The 26,763-nt window shown below is 38.7% G+C and overlaps 1 protein-coding gene across 1 annotated transcript in view; it reads left to right on the top strand.

Moving 5' to 3' along the window:
- Positions 1–26,763, top strand: part of PDGFC (platelet derived growth factor C) — a gene marked incomplete at its 5' end in the record, with an annotated part of 252,777 nt that overhangs the window by 164,665 nt on the left and 61,349 nt on the right. The window contains one exon of the mRNA XM_010836107.1: positions 26,024–26,204. Coding sequence (XP_010834409.1) covers positions 26,024–26,204 — 181 coding nt within the window. The remainder of the gene's footprint in view (positions 1–26,023; positions 26,205–26,763) is intronic.

Genomic DNA, 26,763 nt, shown 5'->3' with positions numbered 1-26,763 from the left:
TACCACCATCAATCCATGGAAAAATTCCCTGAAACCAGTCCTTGGTGCCACAACATTTGGGAATCGCTGGTATAAGCCACCACCTGACTTGAGAACAATTGTGGAGACCTCTGTGTTCTTAGATATCCACTCAGAGGAGGGCAGAGTGGAAAGAAGGCAGGAGTCCTGCCCCATGGAATGGACTCTGTGAACTCCAGTTCAGAGCAATTGGATGGTTACTAATCTAGGGAGCTGCTTCTTTTTATGTAGACACAGAGAGATGTTCTTACCCACAGTAATGTACACCTTCTTTCATTTCTATCCATAGAAAAAAATTACTGGTACACAGAGCTGTATGTTTCTATTCTCTTACTATTTATAAAATCATGGAGGAGATGGTAAGGAGAGTATATTCTTTCTTATGCATCAAGGTGAAATTCCAAATGCATTTTTCTGTGGTCATAGTATTGAGACTGCTAGTTTGGCAAATGGAGAAATTTGCACTTTGCTCCAGGTAACATACTAATGACTGATTTTTTTAGTAGGATGAGTTGGCCACTTACGAACAGGAGAGAGCTTAAGGTCCTAGGAAGAACACCAGCTTGGAATGCCTGACATGTTTCAGATCTAGCTCTGTCCTTTACTATTAACCACATGCCTTTGTTTACATTACTGAGACAATTTTATCAGAATACTCTTAAAATAAAATAAAATAGGACTGGGTCCCAGTTGAAGATACAAGTCTCTTCCAACAGTGAAAGATCTGTGTTTCCTCAGAATATCCACATGTATAGTATGGTCACACAAACATTTGTTTTACCTTTATCCAAATAAGTAATGTTTTATAAAAGGTATTTGAAAATATTAAAGTATAAGATAATACTATAACTTTTTTGTTCCAATGGGGGGTGGAAATCACTTCATAGTTGTTAAACTGTAGTTTGATATATGATTATTTGAAGTAAAATATTGATTTTTTTGAAATATATTTTATTTACAATGCTTTGTTAATTTCTGCTGTACTGCAAAGTGATTCAGTTATATATGTGTCATGTGTGTGTATTATTTTTAATATTCTTTTCCTTTATGGTTTATTGCAATGATATTAAAGATATTAAATAGACTTTACTATACTATACAGTGGGACCTTATTGTTGATCCATTTTCTGCATAATAGTTTGCATCTGTCCTAATTTTCCCTGTCCCCATCTCCCATTTTGTCACCATAAGTTTGTTCTTTAGGTCTGTGAGTCTGTTTCTATTTTGTAGATAAGCTCATTTGTAACATAGTTCATATCCCTTTAAATTTAATTGAATAGGACAGAAATTTCACTACCCAGAAATCTCTAAGGTACTTAGGTGTTCTGTGGTCAGTTTTAAACTCTTAACTGTATGGTTCAAGCCCATGACAAATCCCCAAGTGTAATAGAACCGGCAGTTCTGATGAACGTGCTGCGACAGTCAGGTAATCAGAAAAGGATTTATGCATTGCATGAAGTACATATTGAGACTTCGTTGCTCAAAGATTTTCCCCGTAAGGTGACTCCTCATAGCTGTTTCCAGCACTTGGAACACTGAATACATTTTCGAGTATCAAGTAGACGGTGCTCCCTGTCTGCCAAAAAACACAGATCGTTCCCCCATATGGCAGCTGACTTAACCCCCGACTTCTTTCTCAGCTGAAACCCCGTGCACTGACTTCAAAAACTTCACCCACTTCTTGACCTTTCTATCTGTGGCTCTCCATCTCTCTCTGTCCATTTGAATAAGCAAGTCAGTTCATGATATCAAAATATTTGCGTAAATGGAACCAGTCATAATTTATTGCTTCTAAAATTATTTCATGGGATTGTGGTAGGCACTGTTTTCGCTGAGGTATCGGGGTTAATCTCTGTGGAAGTGAGGCATGCACTGTATGTTATCCTAGAGAATTTTGCCCACAAAAACTCTCTAATCATAGTTTCCCTACTATTTATCTAGGTTAAGAACTTCCAAATGCGTTAACTATAATAGTTCTACCTCATTCTCCAAATGGTGACAGTCTTCTTTTACGCTTGGCAAAATGCAGACTCTTGTTTATATAGTTTAAGAAGTTGAATATGAGGAATTTCTTAGAGATAAGACGGAAGGTTTAAAAATCTATTCGAAGTTTTCCATGAAGTCTGTAAAGAAAAGAAAGAAAGAAAAGGGAAGGAAAGAAAAAAAGAAGGACAGAGGAAGGAAAATGGGGAAAAGGATGAGAGGAAGATGATTTGTTTACTGCTGGCTGTTTACAAACTACACCCCTTTACTGATGGTCTTAGGTGGCTGAGGGCCTAGGCAGAGATCCCTAGCAGATCAGAGCCACATGACAAATAGCACCACTTATGGAGCGCCTACTGTTTGCAAGCCCTGAACTAGGTTGGTTACTCACATGAGTTCTGGTCTTTCAGCAATCCATCATGGCAGGGATTATCTTTATTTTACAAAAGAGGATACAGACTAAAAGAGGCCTTAAAAATTGTCCGATTACCATGTGTAAAATAGATAGCTAGTGAGAAGCTGCTGTATAACACAGAGAGCTCAACTTGGTACTCAGTAATGACCTAGAGGGGTAGAGAGTGGAGGGTGGGTGGTAGGGAGGTCCAAGAGGGAGGGCATATGTATATACATATAGCTGATTCTCGTTTTTGTACAGCAGAAACTAACACAACATTCTAAAGCAATTATAGTCCAGTAAAATGAAGATAATGTTTAAAAACACAAAAAGCAAACAAATCAAAAAACCCCATGTACTCATTATGTGATACATATAGGTGTGGTAGCAACAGTTGAACACCTTGTTTGTGAAGGGCCTGAAAGCTTTATCTCCTTCATAAGTCCACCACCAGAAGGTGGCTTTCAGCTAAGATGATCCAAAATCTGGCTTGACTAACACACTGGGCCAGGACGAGCTTCTCAAGGCCAGCCTTCAGAAAAGCAAGCTCTCCAGATACCAACCTGTAAATCAGAATTAAATGCATTAAGTGTAAATGAAAAATGCAATGTCCAACATTCTTATCTGACAAAAAAGCAGATAAATCACCAATGGTGATTTGTATGTAGTGTGTGTGGCTTGTGGGTCAGCCTTTAAGGTGGGCAGGCCTCACACTGTGTAGACAAAGGAGGAGCAAGTATGGATTAGGGCTGACTAATAGAATAATTGGAATTATGTTAATGAGGGCCTGAAATCATGGGACTTCAATATTGAGAGAGGAAATAGACAAAATATTTTGAAATGAACAAAAATATTTGCACTATCAATTCATGGGCTGGGCTGTTTGTGATAAGGGAGGATTAGTCATGAACCACTTTATAATTCATTAATCTCTGTTAACAAAGCAGGTGGGGGGGATTAGAAAATTTAGCTACAGTTCTGACTGTTATTGCCCTGAAAGATATAAAACGTTCAGTCATAGAGAATGATTGAAATACATACTATCTATATAAAATATGTAATTGACAAGGACCTACTGTATAAACAGAGAAGTATACTCAATATTTTATAATAAGCTATAATCAAAGAGAATGTAAAAAAGAATATATAGATGTATACACATATGTATAATTGAATCACTTTGATGTCCGCCTGAAACTGAAACAACATGGTAAATCAGCAATATTTCTATATTGTTTTAAAAGAGAATGATTGATAATAACAATAAGCCTTGAGGCTTATGTGAGAATATGTAATTAATACTATCTTTACAAGCCTTTATTCAGTATAGTAACTATTCCTGGGATTGAGATGTATGACTCCCCACTTGGAGACAGATTTGAAAAAGAAACAGTGAGATACCTAGATTGCAGAGTTCAAACACAGCAAGTTTCATAACTAGTATTCAGCTGGTGTGCAAAATGTATACAGCAAGTCAGAGGACTCACCATGGTAATGAGCAGCGTGTAAGGAAATGAAAGAAGTAACATTATAATAAAGTTCTAAAAAATAGGGTCTAATTTATTATTCTGAATAAAGTCTAGTGTCTCATTTTTTAAAAGCCACTTGCAATTATTGTTGAGAAAGTGAGTTACACTTGCATTTCATGTGAATAGGCAGAAATAGAGAAAGAAGAAAAAAATGTTTACGAGTATGAATATTAGTTTATAGGAGTATTTCAAGACCACTTGTGTAAGCATAACTACTTATGTTTGCATATACATATGTGTGTTAGCATATATGGGGGCTTCCCAGTTGGTGCTACTGGTAAAGAAACCCCCTGTCAATGCAGATAGATGCCAGAGACAAGGGTTGGGAAGTCGCCCTGGAGGAGGGCATGACAGCCCAGCCCAGTATTCTTGCCTGGAGACCTCCCTGGATGGAGAAGCCTAGCAGGCCATGGTCCATAGGGTCGCAGAGTTGGACACAATTGAAACAACTTAGCACACACATACCCATATATGTATGTATAAACTCATCTATCCATTTGTCCAAACATCCAACCATCTATCCATCCATCCATTACTTATCAATCATTTAGTCCTTGCTATGTATAAATCAAAAACCAAAGTAAATACTGGGAATAAAAGATTATTAGATGGGCCCCTGAACTCCAGAAAGCACTGAATAGTAAGGAGACAGGTATACAAAAAATATAATTGAAAGCAGTAATGTGTGTAGTATGGACCTTGCTGGGGAAGGTTGCAGCCTTTTTGCCTGTACAGAGTCACAGGAGCGTCTCTGAGAAGATGACATTCAGCTGAGATGTGAAGATTACACATAGTTTTGCCAAGGGAAATGATAGAGCTAATATTGTTGGTCCTGCAGCACTTAATCAGTTGCCTTATAAAGTGTTGAGTGTGTGGGATTCATTGATTTAAAGGAGTCCATGCTCAGTACTTTAAAAGTTGCCATTAGGCAGGTTCTAAGTAGATCCATGAGATGTCCCGCCGTGTGTGCCTGGAACCCATGAGTCATAATTGGTGATACAAAGTGCGTACTTGACCTATGACAGGAATATTATTGCTGGAGTTGCTGTCCTGAAAAATGGGATCATACTCACCATCTGGTGAACTGTGCTGTCTCACCCAGGTTGAGGTTCAGGATGACTAACGCCCTGTGCAGCCCACAATTACTCAGTTGCCCAAAAGCCCACAAGCAGTTGGGAAAGTTGTCTGTGTTTCATCAGATCGCTGAAGTGAAGTCTGCAGAGCGCGGGGGTGTGGGGAGGTTGCGTGCTGCCTTATCTTTCACTTTCCTGTGTGGTTTGAAGCACTTCGATTCTCGCGTCAGTGAAATGGAATGAATGCATCAGTGTTTGTGCCTTGGTGTCACATAGTAGTTAGAAGCTGAGGATGTGGAGATTTCGAAAAAAAAAAAGAAGAAGGAAGGAAAGAAATGCAGCCCCTGCCTTCTAAGAGCTTATATTCTAAGCTTATATCTTGTGCTAAAACAGTAGTAGACATTTACATTTTACATGTGTTTTTTTTTTTTTTCATATTTTAAACTCTGGTTTAAATGAAAATATCAACAGCTTTGTAACTGAAACCAGAACACATAAATTGCTATACGTGGCTCTTGTTGAATATCGGTTTGGCCTAAATGGCACATGATTTGGTACTCTGCTGCTTTTTTAAAATATTATTTTCTTGTTTACTTACAAGATTAATAAAGTTCAGAAGTGAATGATAGATTCCTGTCATTTTCAGAGAAAACATTGAGGCTTAGTAGAAATAAGTAGGTAGATAAGATTTTCTGAATATATGAGTAGAAGTCAGGAGATAATTTAAAAAATAAAATAAAAAGCTGTTCTACCCCTTCTGTCAGTTGTTGAAAACAGCTGAATTTTCTGGTAGCCCAGGAACCTGTGAAAGCCTGTGGTAGGAATCCTGGATATTAAAGCCCCTCGAAGGGGTAATTTTACCAGGATAAGGAAAGAAACACAGAGCAAGAGGAACATGTTTAAAGTGAGAAGAGGAAAATAAAACAATCCCTGGGCCAAGAAAACCCAGCCGAGGGATGTTGCCCAGGAAGGCAGGTGGAGCCAAGTGGGCACAAAGCCTCCTGTTTCTCATTTCCCTTTTCAGGCTCAAAATATGAAGTAATCGCCTTCGCAGGACTTACCAGTGATTAAACCACCAAGCAATCTGAAATGCTTCCCCAAATATGAAGATTGTTGTTTTGTTTAGTTTCTTGAGATATGGCAGCCTTTTTTTTCTTTTGCCTCATTCCATAGTCAGGTTCTGAGGAAAATATAATCCCGTATATCCCATAAATCTTTTTTCATTGGAAGTAAAAGTGATGATCTTAGAGAAACTCAAAGTGAAAATCAACTTTTTAAATTGCTAAATAAACCTTAAAAAACTTGTACCATCTTTACCTAATTCAGCTTCTGGAGTGTGTGTGTGTGTGTATGTATGCACATATATACATATAAATATTTTTATAGTATTCCAAGAGATTAATAGTATAGATTAATAATGAATATCCTTAAAGTGGATACATGTGTACTTAGGAGTGATATAAAAATGAAAGTGTTGTGAGTAGAATTTTACCTATTCTACTTTATATATGTATACCCTAAGTACACACATGCATATGTGTGTATATGTGTATATTTACATATGGATGGGCGTATATACATACACAAATATATGCCTGTATTCTATAGAGTGATCACTGAAGAAAAGTTAGAAAAGTGCACAAAATAGCAGTAAAATTCCACTTTTGTGACTTAGACAACACAGGTAAATGAAAAATTAGAAAGTCTAGGAATCTAATAAAATTTTCATTTGATAATAAAAGCATCCATTAATTCAGCATCTTCTTTATGCCAGACCCCATGCTGTTGGTACTCCTTGGAGCCACTCTTGGTATCTTGAAGGAGGGATAAGGGGTCTATTTCTTATCGGAAGAGTAGGATGGAGCCTATGTCACATGAATTCCAAAACGTGCTTTTGTGTTCCAAAAGAAGATCTTTTTAAAGAGAAAAAAAAAATTGGAGTATAGTTGATTTACAATGTTGTGTTAGTTTCAGGTATATGGCAAAGCAACTTGATATATATATGTTCCTTTTTAGATTCTTTTCCCATAAAGCTAACCTTTTAAGGTGTGGTTTGTGCTGCTCAACTTAAAAGAAAAAGGATTTTGTGCTGCTAGACAGCATTGCAGTTGGGGAGCCCTAGGTTTTCATACCAGTAAGCACTTGGAAAGGTTTTGTGGAAGTGCCTTGGTTAGGAGGAAGGGAGGGGGCTTCACTCCCTGGGGGGCTGAAAGCCCCTATTCCTAGGCTGCTTGGTGAGAGGGCTGGCTGTGCACAGAACCAGACAAATCATTGGCACATTTGCTCAGTCTCTCAGCACCTCCATCCAGGACTATATACATATATTTTTGACTTCATAATATACTGATATTTATAAGTTGGTTTCCATGGAGATTGGCTGTAGAAAATGATGGTATCTGGTGATAACGGTGCCACATAGACATATTTTGGAAAACAATCAGACGTTCTGGAAAAATGTGGTAGTGGGTGTGCTCTACTAATATATTCTGTGTTTAAGTTGTTTTTTTTTTTTTTTTGACATGACTATACACATCGAAGGAAATGTAATTTGAATCTTAAGCCAGAAAAAAGAAAAAGCTAAGATTTAAAAAAGCAATGCCTTCTGGACTAACTAGTTCACTGCTTCATTTTGCCAAGAGGAACCTGATGTCTGAAGCCATTTATTATTGAACAGCTATTTCCTTAAAAAAAGCAGTTCATGAGTCAAGACTGAAGTGGTCTGCACATCTATTTGTGTTTCTTGAAGTACTAGGCTATGATATCTTCTTACTGGTTTTAAAACTTTGAATTATAAACAATACTTGATGGCCAGATTTTTTTTAAAACCCTGAAAGTATTTTTTTTAAGATTTTTTCTCATAAATCATTGTATTATGAAATAATTTTTAATGAGTATAAATGATCAAAATAAGTACTTGAGTTCTAAAAATAGCACTCATATTCAGGATTATGCTTGAAATTCTCTAGTATCTTAAGAGGAAGAATATTTTTATTTCACTTTGGTGTAGTAAACTTATTTTGTCATTTTTACAGACTTTATCATCAAAAGGTAAATTTGTATGTCTAAACAGATAAGCCTTTTAAAATCACTTATGCTGCTGATCAGCTATTTAAATATTTTATTTTAAAATCAGGCCTGAAGTCATGGTAATGCTTTGATAAGCATTGCATGAATCCTATCCAAATTTTATTATCACACTACTTAAATATTTCTCTCAGCTTTAGAAAAACCCATATCTACTGCTCCTTGGTCCAAGCAATTACAGCAAAGATTAAAAAATGAAACAACCTAACCAATTATAGTCCCTTAAAAATGTCTTGATTAATGGTGTGATAGCCTTTTGCTAATGTGTTAGGCGATGAAACTCAGCTACTCAAAGAATATTTTTAGTTGGTAGGTAAACAGAATACAGAAGGAGCATTCTCTAAGGTGCCTTTGGGTGATAGTTAATTGTGGTTTCTATGCATGAGATGGCCTTGGTGTTGGGTGGATGAAAGTATAGTCATAGTCTTTCTTTCTTGTCTTAAATTTTGATGCCCTTTAAGTAAACCTTGATACATGCATTGCCATTTCAATATTCCTAGTTTCCTGAAACTCAAGAGTTAAAATGCATTACAGGAAGCCCTACTTTTTCCATATATCTTCCTACATCTATAGGCAAATTCTCCTTTATCCTTACTCTAAGTATTAAAACTAGAAGGAAAAACAAACAAGATGATAATCCATGAGAGAAAACTTTTGCTTAAGTCTAAGGAGAACATTAATTTCAATTCTACTATCTGTCAGTACTACAGTGGTGTAGTTGTTGGCATATGTGATAAAGGTATATTCTCAATCATTTATATGACCTGTTACTTAATTATCCCCCTTCATGGATCACAGCCTTGTCGTGGCAAGGGGGCTTGCCTCAATGAAGAGCTATGAGCTATGCTGTGCAGGGCCACCTAAGATGGACAGGTACATAGTGAAGAGTTCTGACAAACATAATCCACTGGAAAAGGAAATGACAACCCACTCCAGTATTCTGGCCTGGAGAACCCTATGGACAGTGTGAAAAAACAAAAAGATATGGCGCCAGAAGATGAGCTCCCCAGGTCAGAAGGTGTCCAGTGTGCTGCTGGGGAAGAGTGGAGGGCAATTACAAATAACTCCAGTAAGAATGAAGCAGGTGGACTAAAGTGGGACCAGTGCTCCACTGTGGATGTGTCTGGTGGTGAAAGTAAAGTTCAGTTGCTATAAAGAACAATATTGCATAGGAACTTGAAATGTTAGGTCCATGAATCAAGGTAAATAGGATATGGTCAAGCAGGAGATGACAAGAGAAGGGAAAGGCAAGGGAGAAAGATAAAGATATACCCAACTGAATGCAGAGTTCCAGAGAATAGCAAAGAGAAATAAGAAGGCCTTCTTAAATGGACAATGTTAAGAAATAGAGGAAGACAATAGAATGGGAAAGACTGGAGATCTCTTCAAGAAAATTGGAGAGATTAAAGGAACATTTCATGCAAGGTAGGGCATGATAAAAGACAGAAATGGTAGGGACCTAACAGAAACAGGAGAGATCAAGAATAGATGGTAAGAATACATGAAGTGAAAGTGGCTCAGTCGTGTCTGACTCTTTGCAACCCCATGGACTGTATAGTCCATGGAATTCTCCAGGCCAGAATACTGGAGTGGGTAGACTTTCCCTTCTCCAGGGCATCTTGCCAACCCAAGGATTGATCCCAGGTCTCCCTCATTGCAGGTGGATTCTTTACCAGCTGAGCCACAAGGGAAGCCCAGAATATACAAAAGAATTGTACAAAAAAGGTCTTTATGACCCAGATAACCACAATGGTGTGGTTACTCACCTGGAGCCAGACATCCTGGAGTGTGAAGACAAGTGGGCCTTAGGAAGCATTACTATGAACAAAGCTAGTGAAGGTGATGGAATTGCAGCTAAGCTATTACAAATCCTAAAAGATGATGCTGTTAAAGTGCTGCATTCAGTATGTTGGCAAATTTGGAAAACTGAGCAGTTGCCAGGACTGGAAAAGATCAGTTTTCATTCATACCAACCCCACAGAAGGGCAATACCAAAGAGTCTTCAAACTACCATACAATCGTGCTCATTTCACATGTTAGCAAAGTTATGCTCAAAGTCCTTCAAGCTAGGCTTCAGCAGTATGTGAACTGAGAACTTCCAGATGTTCAAGCTGAATTTAATAGGGGTAGAGGAACTAGAGATCAGATTGCCAATACTCAGTTGGATCATGGAGAAAGCCAGGGACTTCCAGAAAAACATCTACTTCTGCTTCATCGACTTCCTAAAGCCTTTGACTATGTAGATCACAACAAACTGTGAAAAATTCTTAAAGAGATGGGAATACCAGACCACTCTGCCTGTCTCCTGAGAAACCTCAAGAAGCAACAGTTAGAACCAGGCTTGGAACAACTGACTGGATCCAAATTGGGAAAGGACAAGGCTGTATATTGTGACCCTGCTTATTTAACTTATATGCAGAATACATCATGTGAAATGTGGAGTTGGATGAATCACAAGCTGGAATCAAGATTGCTGGGAAAAATATCAAAGCCTCAGATATACAGATGATACAACTTTAATGGCAGAAAATGAAGAGGAACTGAAGAACCTCTTGATGAGAATGAAAGAGGAGAGTCAAAAAGCTGGCTTGAAACTCAACATTCAAAAAACTAAAATCATGGCATTTGGCCCCATCACTTCATGACAAACAGAAGGGGAAATGTGGAAGCAGTAACAGATTTTATTTTTGAAGGCTCCAAAATCACTGCAATGCTGACTGCAGCCTTGAAATTTAGAGATGGCTTCTCTCTGAAAGAAAAGCTTATGATAAACTTAGATAGTGTATTAAAAAACAGATACATCACTTTGCCCACAAAGATCCATATCGTCCAAGCTATATTTTTTCCAGTAATCAGTACTAATGCGAAAGTTGGACCATACAGAAGGTAAACATCGAAGAATTGATGCTTTCTAGTTGGGATGCTGGAGAATAATCATGAGAGTCCCTTAGGCTGCAAGGAGATCAGACCAGTTAGTCTTAAAGGAAATCAACCCTGAATATTCTTTGGAATGCCTGATGCTAAAGCTGAAGTTCTAATACTTTGGCTACCTGATACGAATATCCATCTCATTGAAAAAGACCCTGATGCTGGGAAGATTGAAGGCAAAAGAAGAGGGTGGCAAAGTATGATAGCAGCATGGACTCAATGGATGTGAATTTGAGCAAACTGTAGGAGATAGTGGAGGACAAAGGAGCCTGGCATACTGCAGTTCAGGGGGTTGCAAGGAGTCAGATATGACTTCGCAAATGAACAACAACCTGTTTAATAAATAGCCACACACCACAAAGTATCACACTAGGCAAGTACATGTGTTCTTGTGGATTTATTGTAAGAATAATTATTTGATAGTAATGATGAGTAAAAGTGGGCCTCAGAATAGAAAGGAGCTTTGTCTTCAGAGGGAGTTCTCAGCAGTTGACACAGCAAAGTGAGCTCCTGAATCTTGGCATAATTTCAGGAATTGGGCAATGAAACAAGGTGATGTTTCTGTAACAGAGAGAAGAAAGCCCAGAGGGGCTGGTTCTGAGGTCTGCCTGGAGCCAGAGGTTGTGACCTTGCAACTTAGGGCTGGATGAGGAGCTCTGGATCTGCAATTTCACAGAGTGAAGTCATTGCATTTGTGGTTGTGCTGATCAGTTCAGTTCAGTTCAGTTCAGTCCCTCAGTCATGTCCGACTCTTTGTGACCCCATGAATCGCAGCATGCCAGGCCTCCCTGTCCATCACCAACTCCCAGAGTTCACTCAGGCTCACGTCCATTGAGTCAGTGGTGCCATCCAGCCATCTCATCCTCTGTCGTCCCCTTCTCCTCCTGCCCCCAAAAAATCCCTCCCAGCATCAGAGTCTTTTCCAATGAGTCAACTCTTCGCATGAGGTGGCCAAAGTACTGGAGTTTCTCAGGTTTAGCATCATTCCTTCCAAAGAAATCCCAGGGCTGATCAGTTATTAAAAACAATACCACTTATTGAGAAGTTTACTCCTTAGGCATCATTCTTATTACTTCAGGTACATTCTCTCATTGACTTTTCATGACAAGCTTGAATGTTAATCAGTATTATCCTCATTTAGAAGAACAAAATCTGGGGAATTGTCATCAGAATTCTTGGCGCTCTATGGGCCCGTTCTTTTCTGTTTATCTAGAGACAGTATGTTCAATGGCTAATAATATGGGCTCTGAAGCCTGGAACGTGGTCCCTTCCCCCCATTATTCTTCGCTGTGTGACTTGTTTTGTTACTTCTGTACCCCTCAGTTTCCCCATCTCTAATCTGGTTTTAATAATCAGAGCTAAGATAACACTGTGTTGGAGACTGAGTCAGTTAATATTCATAAAGTACCTGCAAATAGTGTGTATTCCATGTTTCTTGCATTGCTGTTGTGATTATTATTTTGCACAAATTTTTTAAAAGACTTGGGATTTTGGTAAAAGTTAACATAAATGCCAGGCAAGTACCGCCTTGGAGAACAAAATGAAGTAGGGAAACTGCTAAATGAATTCTGCCAAGAGAATGCACTGGTCATTGCAAACACCCTTTTTCAACAACACAAGAGATGACTTTACACATGGCCATCACCAAAGGGTCAATACCAAAATCAAATTGTTTACATTCTTTGTAGGCCAAGATGGAGAAGCTGCATACAGTCAGCAAAAACAAGACCTGGAGCTGACTATGGCTCAGGTCCTCAGCTTCTTTTAGCAAAATTCAGGCTTAAACTAAAGAAAGGGGGGAAACCACTAGGCCAGCCAGGTATGACTTAAATCAAATCCCCTATGAATATGCGGAGGAGGTAATGAATGGATTCAAGGGATTAGATCTAGGTAACAGTCTGCCTGAAGGACTATGGACAGAGGTCCGTAACATTGTACAGGAGGCAATGAACAAAACCATCCCAAAGAAACAGCAAAGCAAGAAGGCAAAGTGGTTTCTGAAGGAGGGGAGGCTTTTGCTCAATCGTGTCTGACTCTTTGCGACCCCATGGACTGTAGCCCACCAGACTCCTCCGTCCATGGGATTCTCCAGGCAAGAGTACTGGAGTGGGTGGCCATTTCCTTCTCCAGGGGATCTTCCTGACCCAGGGATTGAACCCGAGTCTCCTGCAATGTAGGCAGACGCTTTACCTTTTTGAGCCACCAGGGAAGTCCCGAAGAAAGAAGAGAAGTAAAAAGCAAGGGAGAAAGGGAAAGGTACCTCCAACTAAACATAGAGTTCCAAAGAACAGCAAGGAGAGACAAGAAGGCCTTCTTCAATGAACAGTGCATGAAACTTGAGTAAAACAACAGAAGGGGAAAGACTAGAGATGTCTTCAGGAAAATTGGAAATTTCAAGGGACTATTTCTTTCAAAGATGGGCACATTAAAGGACAGAAACAGTAGAGACCTAGTAGATGCTGAAGAGGTAAAGAAAAGATGAAAAGAATACATGGAAGAACTGTACAAAAAAAGATCTTAATGAACCGGATTACTATGATGCTGTGGTCAGTTACCCAGAGCCAGACATTCTGGAGTGTGAAGTCAAGTGGAACTTAGGAAGCATTGCTGTTAATAAAGCTAGTGGATGTGATGGAATTTCAGTAGAGCTATAGGAAACACTAAAGAATGATGTCATTAAGGTGTTACATTCAGTATGTCAGCAAATCTGGAAGACCCAACAGTGGCCACAGTACTGGAAAAGGTCAATCTCACCCCAATTCCCAAGAAGGGTAGTACTAAACAATGTTCTAACCATAAGACAATGCACTCATCTCCCATGCTAGTGAGTTCATGCTTAAAATTTTTAATGCTAGGCTTCAGCATTATGTGAGCCAAGAACTTCTAGATGTCCAAGCTAGGTTTAGAAAAACAGAGGAACCAGAGATCAAATTGCCAACATTCACTGGATCATAGAGAAAGCAAGGGAATTCCAGAAAAAAACATCTATCTCAGTTTCATGGACTACAATAAAGCCTTTGACTGTGTGGATCATAACAAACTGTGGAAAGTTCTTAAAGAGATAGGAATAACAGACCATCTTACCAGTCTCCTAAGAAACCTATATGCAGGTCAAAAAGCAGCAGTTAGAACCCTGTATGGAACAACTAGTTGGTTCCATATTGAAAAAGTCATGCAACAGGGCTGTCTGCTGTCACCCTGTTGGTTTTACCTATATGCTGAGCACATCATGACAAATGCCTGAATGAGTTACAAGCTGGAATCAAGATAGGTGGGAGAAATGTCAACAACCACAGATATGCGGATGATACCACTCTAATGACAGAAAGTGAAGAGGAACTAAAGAGCCTCTTGATGAGGCTGAAGGAGGACAGTGAAAGAGCTGGCTTAAGACTAAAACAAAACAAAACAAAACAAAACTAAGATCATGACATCCTCCCCCATTACTGCATGGCAAATAGAAGGGAAAAAATTGGAAGTAGTAACAGGTTTCCTTTTCATGGGCTCTAAAATCACTGCAGATGGTGACTGCAGCCATGAAATCAGAAGACGGTTGCTTCTTGGCATTAAAGCTATGACAAACCTAAGCAGTGTGTTGAAAACCCGAGACATTATTCTGCCGACAGAGGTTGAGGTCTTCCCAGTGGTCATGTACGGTTGAGAAAGCTGGACAGTAAAGAAGGCAGAATGCCAGAGAATTGATGCCTTCAAACTGTGGTGCTAGAGAAGACTCCTAAAACTCCCCTGGACAACAAGGAGATCAAACCAGTCAATCTTAAGGGAAATCAACCCTGACTACTCAGTGGAAGAGCTGATGCTGAAGCTGAAGCTTCAGTATTTTGGTTACCTGGTGTGAACAGCCAGCTCATTGGAAATGCTGTTTCCTAATGAAAGTCTTCCTAAGGCAAGTCTTTCCTAATGCTGGGAAAAACTGAGGGCAGAAGGAGAAGAGGACATCAGAGGATGAGATGGCTGGATGGCATCACCAATGCAAAGGGCGTGAACTTGGGTAAACTTCGGTCGATTGTGAAGGACAGGGAAGCCTGGCATGCTGTAGTCCATGGAGTGGCAAAGAGTCAGACACAACTGGGCAACTGAACAACTGTAAATGCATGCCTTTTTGTCACTTAGTAATATCATTTGCCTTTATTCATAAAGTATATTTTATTGGTTAAATACATTACTACACATTTTTGACATTTTTCTCTAATCAGTTACTCTTTTTTTTTAAATAATATCAGTAAGAAATACTATTGATCCTTGTATATTGATCTCAAGTTTGTTGAGATAACTAAATTCTATTTTAGTTCTGGTTGATTTTTAAAAGCCAAAAACCTTGAAGTCATCTTTGACACCTGTTTTTCTCTCACACCCATACCATCTCTGTCAGGTCTTCAGGATATTCACAGCCTGGAGTCATTCTTTACATCCTCTCCCCCCATGCTCAAGCCACTGCTCCCCATAGCAGGATGATGCCCAAGCATTTCCAGTTTCTATGTTTATAGAGTAAAATCTGTTCTTTTTTTTTTTAATTTTTTAATTTATTTTTTTTACTTTACAATATTGTATTGGTTTTGCCATACATCAACATGCATTAAGGGATTTGTTGTGAACTAAGCAGATGACACCATCCTTATGGCAGAAAGTGAAGAGGAACTAAAAAGCCTCTTGATGAAAGTCAAAGAGGAGAGTGAAAAAGTTGGCTTAAAGCTCAACATTCAGTAAATGAAGATCATGGCATCTGGTCCCATTACTTCATGGGAAATAGATGGGGAAACAGTGTCAGACTTTGTTTTTTGGGGCTCCAAAATCACTGCAGATGGTGATTGCAGCCATGAAATTAAAAGACACTTACTCCTTGGAAGGAAAGTTATGACCAACCTAGACAGCTTATTCAAAAGCAGAGATATTACTTTGCCAACCAAGGTCCGTCTATTCAAGGCTATGGTTTTTCCAGTGGTCATGTATGGATGTGAGAGTTGGACTGTGAAGAAAGCTGAGCGCCAAAGAATTGGTGCTTTTGAACTGTGGTGTTGGAGAAGACTCTTGAGAGTCCCTTGGACTGCAAGGAGATCTAACTAGTCCATTCTGAAGATCAGTCCTGGGTGTTCATTGGAAGAACTGATGCTGAGGCTGAAACTCTAATACTTTAGCCACCTCATGCGAAGAGTTGACTCATTGGAAAAGACCCTGATGCTAGGAAGGATGGAAGGCAGGAAGAGAAGGGGACGAGAGAGGATGAGATGGCTGGATGGCATCACCGACTTGATGGACATCAGTTTGAGTGAACTCCGGGAGTTGGTGATGGATAAGGAGGCCTGGCATGCTGTGATTCATGGGGTCACAAAGAGTTGGACACGACTGAGCGACTGAACTGAATTGAAGCATCATCTTGGGGGCTTCTCTGGCTCAGTGGTCAATAATCCACCTGCAGTGCAGGAGATGTGGTTTCAATCCCTGGGTCGGGAAGATTCCCTGGAAGAGAATATGGCAATCCACTCCAGTATTCTTGCCTGGAGAAACCCACAGACAGAGAAGCCTAATGGATTACAGTCCAAAAGGTCGCAAGGAGTAAGACACAATTGAGCGACTGAGCACCAACGATAATTTTTTCCTCTGTTTCTATTATGTTTATTTGCTTTCCTCTCATTAAAGTAGCTAAATCTTTCTTCCAAAATGCTGAAAAACAATAGACTGGCCAGTCCTGCCTTTGTTTTAACTTTAATGAGAATGAATTTGGTTTTATTTAATGTACTATTTGCAGTTAATTTATGTTATCCAGTTTTACCATGATTTAAATATTTCCTGCACTTCACAGTTGACTCAGTTTTTATCTATTTGATTTATTATGTTTTTCAATATTTATTAATATGAGCATATAGTTTTTCTCCTTTGAATATTCTAAAAGTTATTCTTATATTAATCCTCAAGTTTATGAACTAAATTCATACTCTGTTAAGAAGCATTATATCTTTTAATCCACTGTTCGATGATATTTGATTAAATTTTATTTAGAATTTTTGCATTTCCCTCCATTTATGAATGAAATTGATCTTCATTTTTCATGTTTGATATTGGCATTTCAAAAAACTAGGACATAATACTTTTTCCCATTTATTATAAATGTTTATTTTTTCTAGTCTCATTGAGATGTAATTAATATGTAATATTGTGTTTGTTTAAGACCTACAGCATGTTCATTTGATATACTTGTATGTTGCAATATGGTTACCACTATGGGTTGGTTCATAGCCCCTTACTGTCAGATCACTCTACTTCTTTTTTGTGGTGAGAACATTTAAGATCCACTCTTAGCAACTTCCAACTATATGATACAGTATTGTTAACTCTATTCATAAAATTTAGGCTAGCCTTTTTTAAATTAATTGAGTGAATATCTACCTTAAAATTTTTTTTACAATTTCTTGTATAAAATTGAAATTATCATTCCTTTAAAATCAAATAGAACTCTTCTATAAACTTCATGCAATTGCATCTTTTTTATTGATAAAGATTTGACAGTCTTTTCACTTTCTTCTGGTGTTATTAGTCTGTTCACTTTTTCTAGTTTTTTTAGTCAAGCTTTATAATTTATGTTTTCCTAGTAAGGCATCCATGTCATTTAGCCTTTCAGATTTAACTGGTATAGTGTTACCTAAAGCATATTTGCAGATGTGAAATCCATTTTTATCTGTGATTTTATCATTCCTGTGTATGTAAATTGTTGACCCTTCTGTATCTTTCCATTTTCTCCTCATCTCTCTCTGTCCCTCCCCGCCCCTTTCTGAGAACCATCTCTTTTATTCTGATTTTATTTCTGAATCCTAATTTTATATTTGAATATATCTTTTATAGTTTTGTCTTTACCTGTTTTCATCTTATACTCTCTTGTTTTTTTTTTTAATTTTTCTATCTTTGTGGACTGAACTTATGGCTTATATATTTCCAGTATTTTTACATAGTAATAATTTAAAATTATTCACTTCCTACTGTGTGCAGTCCACCATGTACATGTACAACATCCCCATTTTTACATATAGAACTCTTGTATTTTCCTGAGAATTACTCCATCTTATGTTGTTCTCTCTCTGAAATGTTCTCCTTTGTTTGACTCACTGTGTAGGTTTAAAATTCTCCATAAAGAATTTTGAGTGCTTAGAAATAAACATCCCTGAGTCAGTTAACATAAATATCTATAGCTAGGTATGCCCAAATTCTCAAGTTGACTGATCAGTTCAATTTGAATGATCCTTGATGTTTCTCCATCACCAACTCTGGGAGTTGGTGATGGACAGGGAGGCCTGGCATGCTGTGATTCATGGGGTTTCAAAGAGTCGGACACGACTGAGCAACTGAACTGAACTGATGTTTCTCCAGCCACTGAACAAAATCATGTGGCCAGTCTGAACAAAGGCATGTGAATTCTACACCATTTGCTCTCAAAATAGAGCAAGTATAGTTAAGTAGACGTGTTTTAAGTATAGTAGGCTGTATGACTTGGCTCTTGAGAGCATGGGATCTGAAGCTCAACTGTCAAAACTGAAGCCTTTGTTCTACACTTAGTTGCTCTGTGGCTTTGCCCAGGTACTTAGCTTTTCCATATTTTATAATCTATAAAATGGCCACAATGAAAATATCAACCTTTTATGATTTTTGTGAAGATTAAATGAGTTAATATATAGAGACCAATGTATATGTGTATGATGTATAATTATTAAAACATATTTTCATTGTAAGGTAAAGCATGGATGTGTCCAAATGGGGATTTAAAGCTTTTACTCTGGGTCTGGGTTGTCTTCTGTTAAGCTGAAGTGTAAGCCAGTGAGCACTGTTGGGTAATTGTCGTCTTATTAATTTTATTGCCTTTCTCAACAAGCCCAGGCTCCTGTTGACACATGCAGAGCAAGGCCTTGTAAAGATGCATGTTTACGTGTTGGCAGAGTTTCATGCCACCTTCAGGTCTGATCATTTTCAGGGCAGATTTAATTGACAGGGTTTTAGTTAGTATGAACTAGAAATAGCCTGTCTTGCAAGGTTGGTTTATTTTTGTGGAAGGAAGGTGGGTGTCAAACAATTGTGTTTACAAGTGAATTTGTTTCTTTGGTTTACTCCTCAGCAACCCTCCTATCTTCACAGTTTTTTAATTCCCACATGAGAAAGAAAATTTTGTCTACAATACCAGACTTGTTTGTTAAACATAAAAGGACATAAATCCTCCCTGGGTCCCCAGGGGTATGATAGAGAAAGGGAGTGATCATTATAAACCACTTAGCGCTATGTGCCTGTATCATGTTTCCTTGAGAAAGTGATGTTTGATTGGCCCTTAATGTAGGTTTAGTAAATCCCTTAAATACTGATGTGAGCAATTGTGCACATTGGAAATTAATACCTGAGAGTGTATTATAGGGATTACCGTGTCTCCAGAAAAGTCACCTGGGCATGTGTAGATTTCTGAACCTGAGATGATTGTTTTGTAATTTTACATTTATGGGTCAAACGTTGTTTGTTTTTCTTTCCTTCTGTTCATTTGGCTGAGGTTCACAGATAATCTTTATCATTGTTTTCTCTTTTCCTTTTCTTCCTAATATTTTGAACTGTGCTGTATTGTATCAGCCAACCAGCTTATGCAATGAAGTCCATATTCCAAACATGGCATTCTATAAGAAAAAAGAATGATTTCAAATTATTGTGGAAGACAGTTGGATTGACTGCATTAGTCCTTTTCTAACCATCAGATCAGATCAGATCAGTCGCTGAGTCGTGTCCGACTCTTTGCGACCCCATAAATTGCAGCACGCCAGGCCTCCCTGTTCATCACCAACGCCCGGAGTTCACTGAGACTCATGTCCATCGAGTCAGTGATGCCATCCAGATATCTCATCCTCTGTCATCCCCTTCTCCTCTTGCCCCCAATCCCTCCCAGCATCAGAGTCTTTTCCAATGAGTCAAGTCTTCACATGAGGTGGCCAAAGTACTGGAATTTCAGCTTTAGCATCATTCCTTCCAAAGAAATCCCAGGGCTGATCTCCTTCAGAATGGACTGGTTGGATCTCCTTGCAGTCCAAGGGACTCTCAAGAGTCTTCTCCAACACCACAGTTCAAAAGCATCAATTCTTCGGCGCTCAGCCTTCTTCACAGTCCAACTCTCACATCCATACATGACAACAGGAAAAACCATAGCCTTGACTAGACGAACCTTTGTTGGCAAAGTAATGTCTCTGCTTTTGAATATGCTATCTAGGTTGGTTATAACTTTCCTTCCAAGGAGTAAGCGTCTTTTAATTTCATGGTTGCAGTCACCATCTATAGTGATTTTGGAGCCCAGAAAAATAAAGTCTGACACTGTTTCCCCATCTATTTCCCATGAAGTGGTGGGACCGGATGCCATGATCTTCGTTTTCTGAATGTTGAGCTTTAAGCCAACTTTTTCACTCTCCACTTTCTTATAATAGTATGTTAATCAAACCTTCTGAATTATCCTTATTCCAGCCATTTTTAAAATAACTGTCTTTCTAAGGCAACTTCCCTGATGGCTCAGATGGTAAAGAATCTGCCTGCAACATTTGGAAGATCCCCTGCAGAAGGAGATGGCTACCCACTCCAGTATTCTTATCTGGAGAATTCCAAGGACAGAGGAGTCTGGCAGGTTATAGTCCATGGGGCTGCAGAGACTCAGATGCCACTGAGCAACTAACACTTTCTAACAGAAACATCTCAAGAGATAAGAATATCATTTATAAGGAACTTAAAATTAACAACTCACATAACTATTTTGCTGTACATAATTTCCTTTTGATTTCTGTTAAAAAAGAAACACCACTGGACTTCCCCAATGGCTGAGTGGTTAGGACTCTGTGTTTCCACTGCAGGAATAGGGGTCGGATTCCTGCTCAGGGAATGCCATGTGGCACAGCCAAAAAAAAAAAAAAATCACAACATTATATGTGTTAATCTCTTAAGAAAGCCTTTTAAAAATATGTAAAAAGAGTTTTTAACCACACTAGGAAATATTTAGATTATAAATGTTAAGCATGTATTAAGGAACAAATAAGTCTTAAACTTTGTCTTAGCTAACTTGTACAAAAACCACTGTCAAGTACATTATTACTTGTTTCATGAAGACTTTTTACTGAATTTGATGTCATTCAAAAAAACACATAGCCCTAATCTTTATAACAATTTCTGGATTTCCAGTGAGATAGCTGGCAATTCATTCTCACAAGCTCATACAAGTCTGAGGCATACATTTATCACTGTGTTTTAAAGCTCTACATAGTTTTGCATTCCATGAAGTTAAATGAGATGAACGTCTAAAAAATGCTATGTCCTTTGCCTTAAAAATAGTAGAACTTAAAAGTTTTGCTACAAATTGTTTCGTGGTAGATTAGGCATTTTAGGATTTTTTTTTCAAAAGTGGAATCTATGACAATATAACTATAAATTTCATCCATATATTCTACCATTAATTGTACGAGACAAAACAGTAAATTCTCTTGCTAAAAACAGCATTTTAAAAATTTAAATTATAGTCAAATCATCTAAAACAGAGCCAGTGAAAATCTACCTGGGATGCATCCCCATGTCTCATGGTTTTTTCAAAACAGAAAAACAAAACAAACCATAAAAATTATTGCCACTTGATTCCGTATTTTTCTCCAAATTGTTTATGAGTATGGTTGTACTTTGGCCACCTCATGTGAAGACTTGACTCATTGGAAAAGACTCTGATGCTGGGAGGGATTGGGGGCAGGAGGAGAAGGGGACGACAGAGGATGAGATGGCTGGATGGCATCACTGACTCAATAGACGTGAGTCTGAGTGAACTCCGGGAGTTGGTGATGGACAGGGAGGCCTGGCGTACTGCGATTCATGGGGTCGCAAAGAGTCAGACATGACTGAGCGACTGATCTGATCTGATATATAGATAATCAACAAGGACCTACTGTATAACATAGGAAACTATACTCACCATCTTATAATAACCTACCATGGAAAAGAATCTGAAAAACAATAGATCTATATGTATAACTGAATCACTGTCCTGTACACCTGCAATTGTAAGCCAACTATATGCTGATAAAAACTAAATAATTTTCTTTAAAAAAGATCTGAAGTAGTGTTTTGATCTTATGCGTTCACCCAACCAGCTGATTGAAAATGACTTCATAATTGCCAGGTCCCAGGAGAGCTTCTTGGTTTTTACCCTCTTTGGTCCTCTTTGGTGTAGATGATCTGCCCACTTCTGCTTGGATGGACCCTGTCCCTCCCTTTTCTCTTGGTTCTGTGTCATTTGTCACAGTGGTTTTCCTGCTGCTTCCCTGATGGCTCCTTTTCAGGCTCTTTTTGTTAAAAGTTCTTCCTTCCTACCCACACTTGAGATGATGTGGTTTCCTGGCATCCTCAGGTGTACTGGGATCCTGTGTCTATATTGCTCCCTCACCGAAACTTCCAATAGCTGCCCTGTAGGCTGCAAACTCAGATGCCCGTGTGGGCAAGTGATGGAGATCAGTGAAGATCTGGGTACTAAAAAAAAAAGCACCATAGAAACTAGACAGGGTTTTTTAAAGAAACTAGACAGGGGTTTTTAAAAACTGGAAAGAGCATGTTCCCTGGCCTAGCCTCCATTTCCATGAAGGAGTAAAGGCCATCCTGACCTCAGGTAGTGAACAATCTATGTGCCTGACACACAGGTGCTGGGGCGAGGCTGTGAGTGAGAGAAAGGCCCCTCCTCTCCTGGAGTGGATGCCAGTTCTACAGACCTGAGCCCACAAGGAGCCACACCAGGGCAAAGAATACTTGAACATCTGGCAAAGACCAGATGTTCAAGTTTGTTTTAAGAAAGCCTGAAATTCAGATTTTTCTGTGAAATTCAATTTTTTCCAAATGGTGATTTACAGGCAGGAAAACCCAACTATTTTATGATTTCATGTATATGTGGAATCTTAAAAAAAAAAAAAAAAGATATAAATGAGCTTATTTCCAAAATGGAAATACACTCACAGACATAGAGAACAGAATTATGGTTACCAAAGGGAAAAGAGCAGGGGTGGGAAGGGGCAGGAAGGGGTGATGGGAGATAAGTCAGTAGGTTGGGGTGAACATATACACGACTGTGCATAAAACCCATAAACCTCAAGGACCGACGGTAGAGCACAAGGAACTCTACTCACTATATTGTAATAATCTATAATGGAAAAGAATCTGAATATATATATATATATGTATATATGTAGAACTGAATCACTTTTCAAGTACACTTGAAATTATTAGGTTATAAATTAACTATACTTGAATTAAAAATGAAAAAAATACAGGTAGTGCCTAAAAGATTAATTAATTAAATGTTGACCTAAATATTTTAAAGTAACATAGAACCACTTTAAACTGTGCTTCCCTGCTTTCAACACTGGTCTAAAAAATAACATTCTCACATTTGACCCTGGAATCCCAAGGTGGCCTCACCTGCACCTGTCCTCTCAGCTTGAGCTCCATCCTGTGCTCACAGACAACCAGCCAGGCCCTGGGGTTCTTCTGTTACATCCTCAGGATTGTGCTTCTTGCTAGAATGCGTTCCCCCACCTCTTCCCCCAGCAGCCCAGATGCTGCCTTGTAAGCCGACCCTAATCTCACCGTGTAGGGTTTCCCTCACCCTGCCAGCATTCCACAGTGTTTCCTACGCACTCTCATTAGAGCACCCGCCAGGGTTTAATGGACCCTGAGCCCACAGGAGCTGTGGTTTCATATTTGCACCCTGAGAGTCTAGCCAAACACTTTGTACCAAGTCCATGCTTCACAAATACTCACAGAATGATTGACCAGCCTGAAACCAGCTCTCTGCAAACTAGTCCTGGTGGTGACGTCTATCAGCTAGTTTCCCTCCCAAGCACAGAGCAAACATACTCTGTGAATAGCAGCTTTGTTCCACATGGAAACGATCTTGATATAAACATTACTCTTTGATTTAAAATGCTGGTTATCAACTTTTGTACCAGATATGTCTGAAATAACCACCCAGTCTGTTTTACCCCCGTCTTCCTCCCCTGTGCTCCACTTATTGTTCCCACCACACACTTAGAGCAGGCTCCTGGGATGGTTGTCCTAAGGAGGCTTATGCATTTGTAATTTATATCCTGGACTTGTCATGTGATAGAGCAGAAGTGCTCTCTCCCTTTGGTATTTGAGTTCTTCTCATTTATGCTTTCAAACTCTCAGGGTTATAGGTATGGAGTAGGGGCAATATGTGCTGGGTAGGGATGTGGGGCAAACTGTTAACTGGCAGCTGTATAGCACAACGCTTTCAGCACTGCTCAGGAACTGTTCCATTTCCCTTTTCTCAATATCCCTGTGAGTCAGGTTGCACTATCCTAATTTAAGGACAAGAAAAATTAGGTTGGAACAGGTATAGTTTCCATTAGAGAGTTCTGGCTAATTATTTAGAATAGGATTTATAAGTATAATTGGTTTGTTATGCACTTTGTCCTTTTTCAACATTTTTTTCTTCTGTAAATTCTATACTATGCAAAATATATTAATTTTCGTTGTCTGGTATATACTGGTTTTAGACTTTCTAAAAAAAATCTACCAATAGTTTTCATCCACGCCAGACCTCCCTTAAGAAAAATTTGGCAATGTCCTAAGAATTCTGAAATGCAGTTCATAACAGTGATCCTCTATTTATATATGCAGTTGTTTAAAAATAGATATAAAGGCCTACATGCTATGTAAAGTTGACATAACAGCAGTAATTTATATTAAAATAATGCATTTAAGTACATAGATACACATGCCTAATTGCACAAAAATGAAGTATTCAGATGTTTGTATCTTTTAAGTAACAGACTCATTGTGTATACGATAGCTATGGTAATAGACTAAATGTGTATGTCTAATTGTTTTCATCATGATGCAGAGTATAAGTCATGCTCCTGTTAGTGGTTTGATTCTCTAGAATAGTAATTCTTTTTCCAAAGCATAGACACTTCGTTCAACTTATTTGATAGTTGAATGTCTAGAAAATTGGGTTTAAACTAAACCTTTGAAACATATTTGCTTTTATATGTGAGACAGTATTATGTTGCAGACTCAGATGGACAATAGCAAGAATGTTGCTTATGTGAATGTCCAGTGAACTGTTTGAAAGGCCTGGAGGGTGTGGAGTGAATACCCGTTTTCTGGACTCTCCTGTGTTGGGTGTCCAGGGACCTTGCCCTCCTCATCTACCATCACTGAGACAACCTAAAATGCCTCTACACATTTCTGAAACATTCTATAAGGCAACTCTGCTCTCCATGAGTACCACTGATCGAAACCTTCAAACCCAAGGTAACAGTGGTTAGAGAAGTATTAGTCATTCACTGCTTAGGTTTAAGATGCCATGTGTAATGCAGTGTAAACTAGAAGCACAAGAGAATTGAATCGTTTCTTCAAGAGTTTTACAGCCTAGCCAACTAGATGTATCACGTGCATATATGTAGTTAAATGTTGAAAATATGTGTTTGACAGAAAGAGAAAGACGTCTGTGAGCTGAGGACACACAAAGGTCTCACAGAGGCAATGTAGTACGGAGTGGGATTTGGAGAATATGTATATAATGAACAGGCTCTAGAAAAGCTTGGACACAGATGAGGATAGGGAGCAAGGAATCTGACCAGGTGAAGGAGTTACTGCCGGAAAGTGTTGGACAATAATCATGGAAATCAAGAGTAGAGCAAAACTGCCATATCCAAATGGAAATTAAACTGAATAATTCATAAATTGTCAGATATGGTTGCTACATACAAAATGTCTAAGTTTGACGTGGCTGTTTAGTGAATTTGGACTTCCTTACCAACAAGAATGGAGGGCTTAGAATAGAAGACTCATCTTTCTTTAATTGAGAATGCTTTTTCAGTTGTGTCTCATCTTTGGCATATTTTATTCTATTTACACAGTTAAATTTGAGATGAACTCACTCCCTTGAATTCTTAAAATAACAGATCATGGTTTTATGTCTCTTTTCTCCTGGTCTCTTGCAGGTATGATTTTGTAGAGGTTGAAGAACCAAGTGATGGAACCATTTTAGGGCGCTGGTGTGGGTCTGGCAGTGTGCCAGGAAAGCAGATTTCTAAAGGAAATCAAATCAGGATCAGATTTGTATCTGATGAGTATTTTCCCTCGGAGCCCGGGTTCTGCATCCACTACAACATTGTCATGCCAGTAAGTACCACTTAGAGATGCCCCTACGTATGCATTTCAGACTTGGTTATTTATTTTTCCCCTCTTAAACACGAGATTAAGGAAAACCAAGAACCAAAAACTTACTCTGGCTTGATGTTTTTTCATAAGTGTCACTATAGTTATCACAAATAACTTCCGTGTTGTCACTTTAAATCTTTAGTGTCTGTATTGCCTTAAGAGTTAGTGCTTTTATATGATGTTTTATTTTTTTCTCCCCCATTAAGGTGACATTGTTCTTTCTATTTCTTTCCATACCCACCAAAAGTTGATTTTTTTAGGTGGGTCCCTTACAAATACATCCATGACATTTTTCATCTTTTTTTTTTTTTTGGAAAATGGCCTGGCGTGCTGTGATTCATGGGGTCGCAAAGAGTCGGACACGACTGAGCGACTGAACTGAACTGAAACTCCCTATTGGAGAAGGAAATGGCAACCCACTCCAGTGTTCTTGCCTGGAGAATCCCAGGGATGGCAGAGCCTGGTGGGCTACTGTCTATGGGGTTGCATAGAATCAGACATGACTGAAGCGACTTAGCAG

The sequence above is a fragment of the Bison bison genome, unplaced genomic scaffold (assembly GCF_000754665.1).
Source record: "Bison bison bison isolate TAMUID 2011002044 unplaced genomic scaffold, Bison_UMD1.0 scf7180017864060, whole genome shotgun sequence".
In the NCBI taxonomy this organism is placed as follows: Eukaryota; Metazoa; Chordata; class Mammalia; order Artiodactyla; family Bovidae; genus Bison; species Bison bison.
Note: the sequence above shows the minus strand (reverse complement) of the source record. Positions and strands in the feature narration are given on the sequence as shown.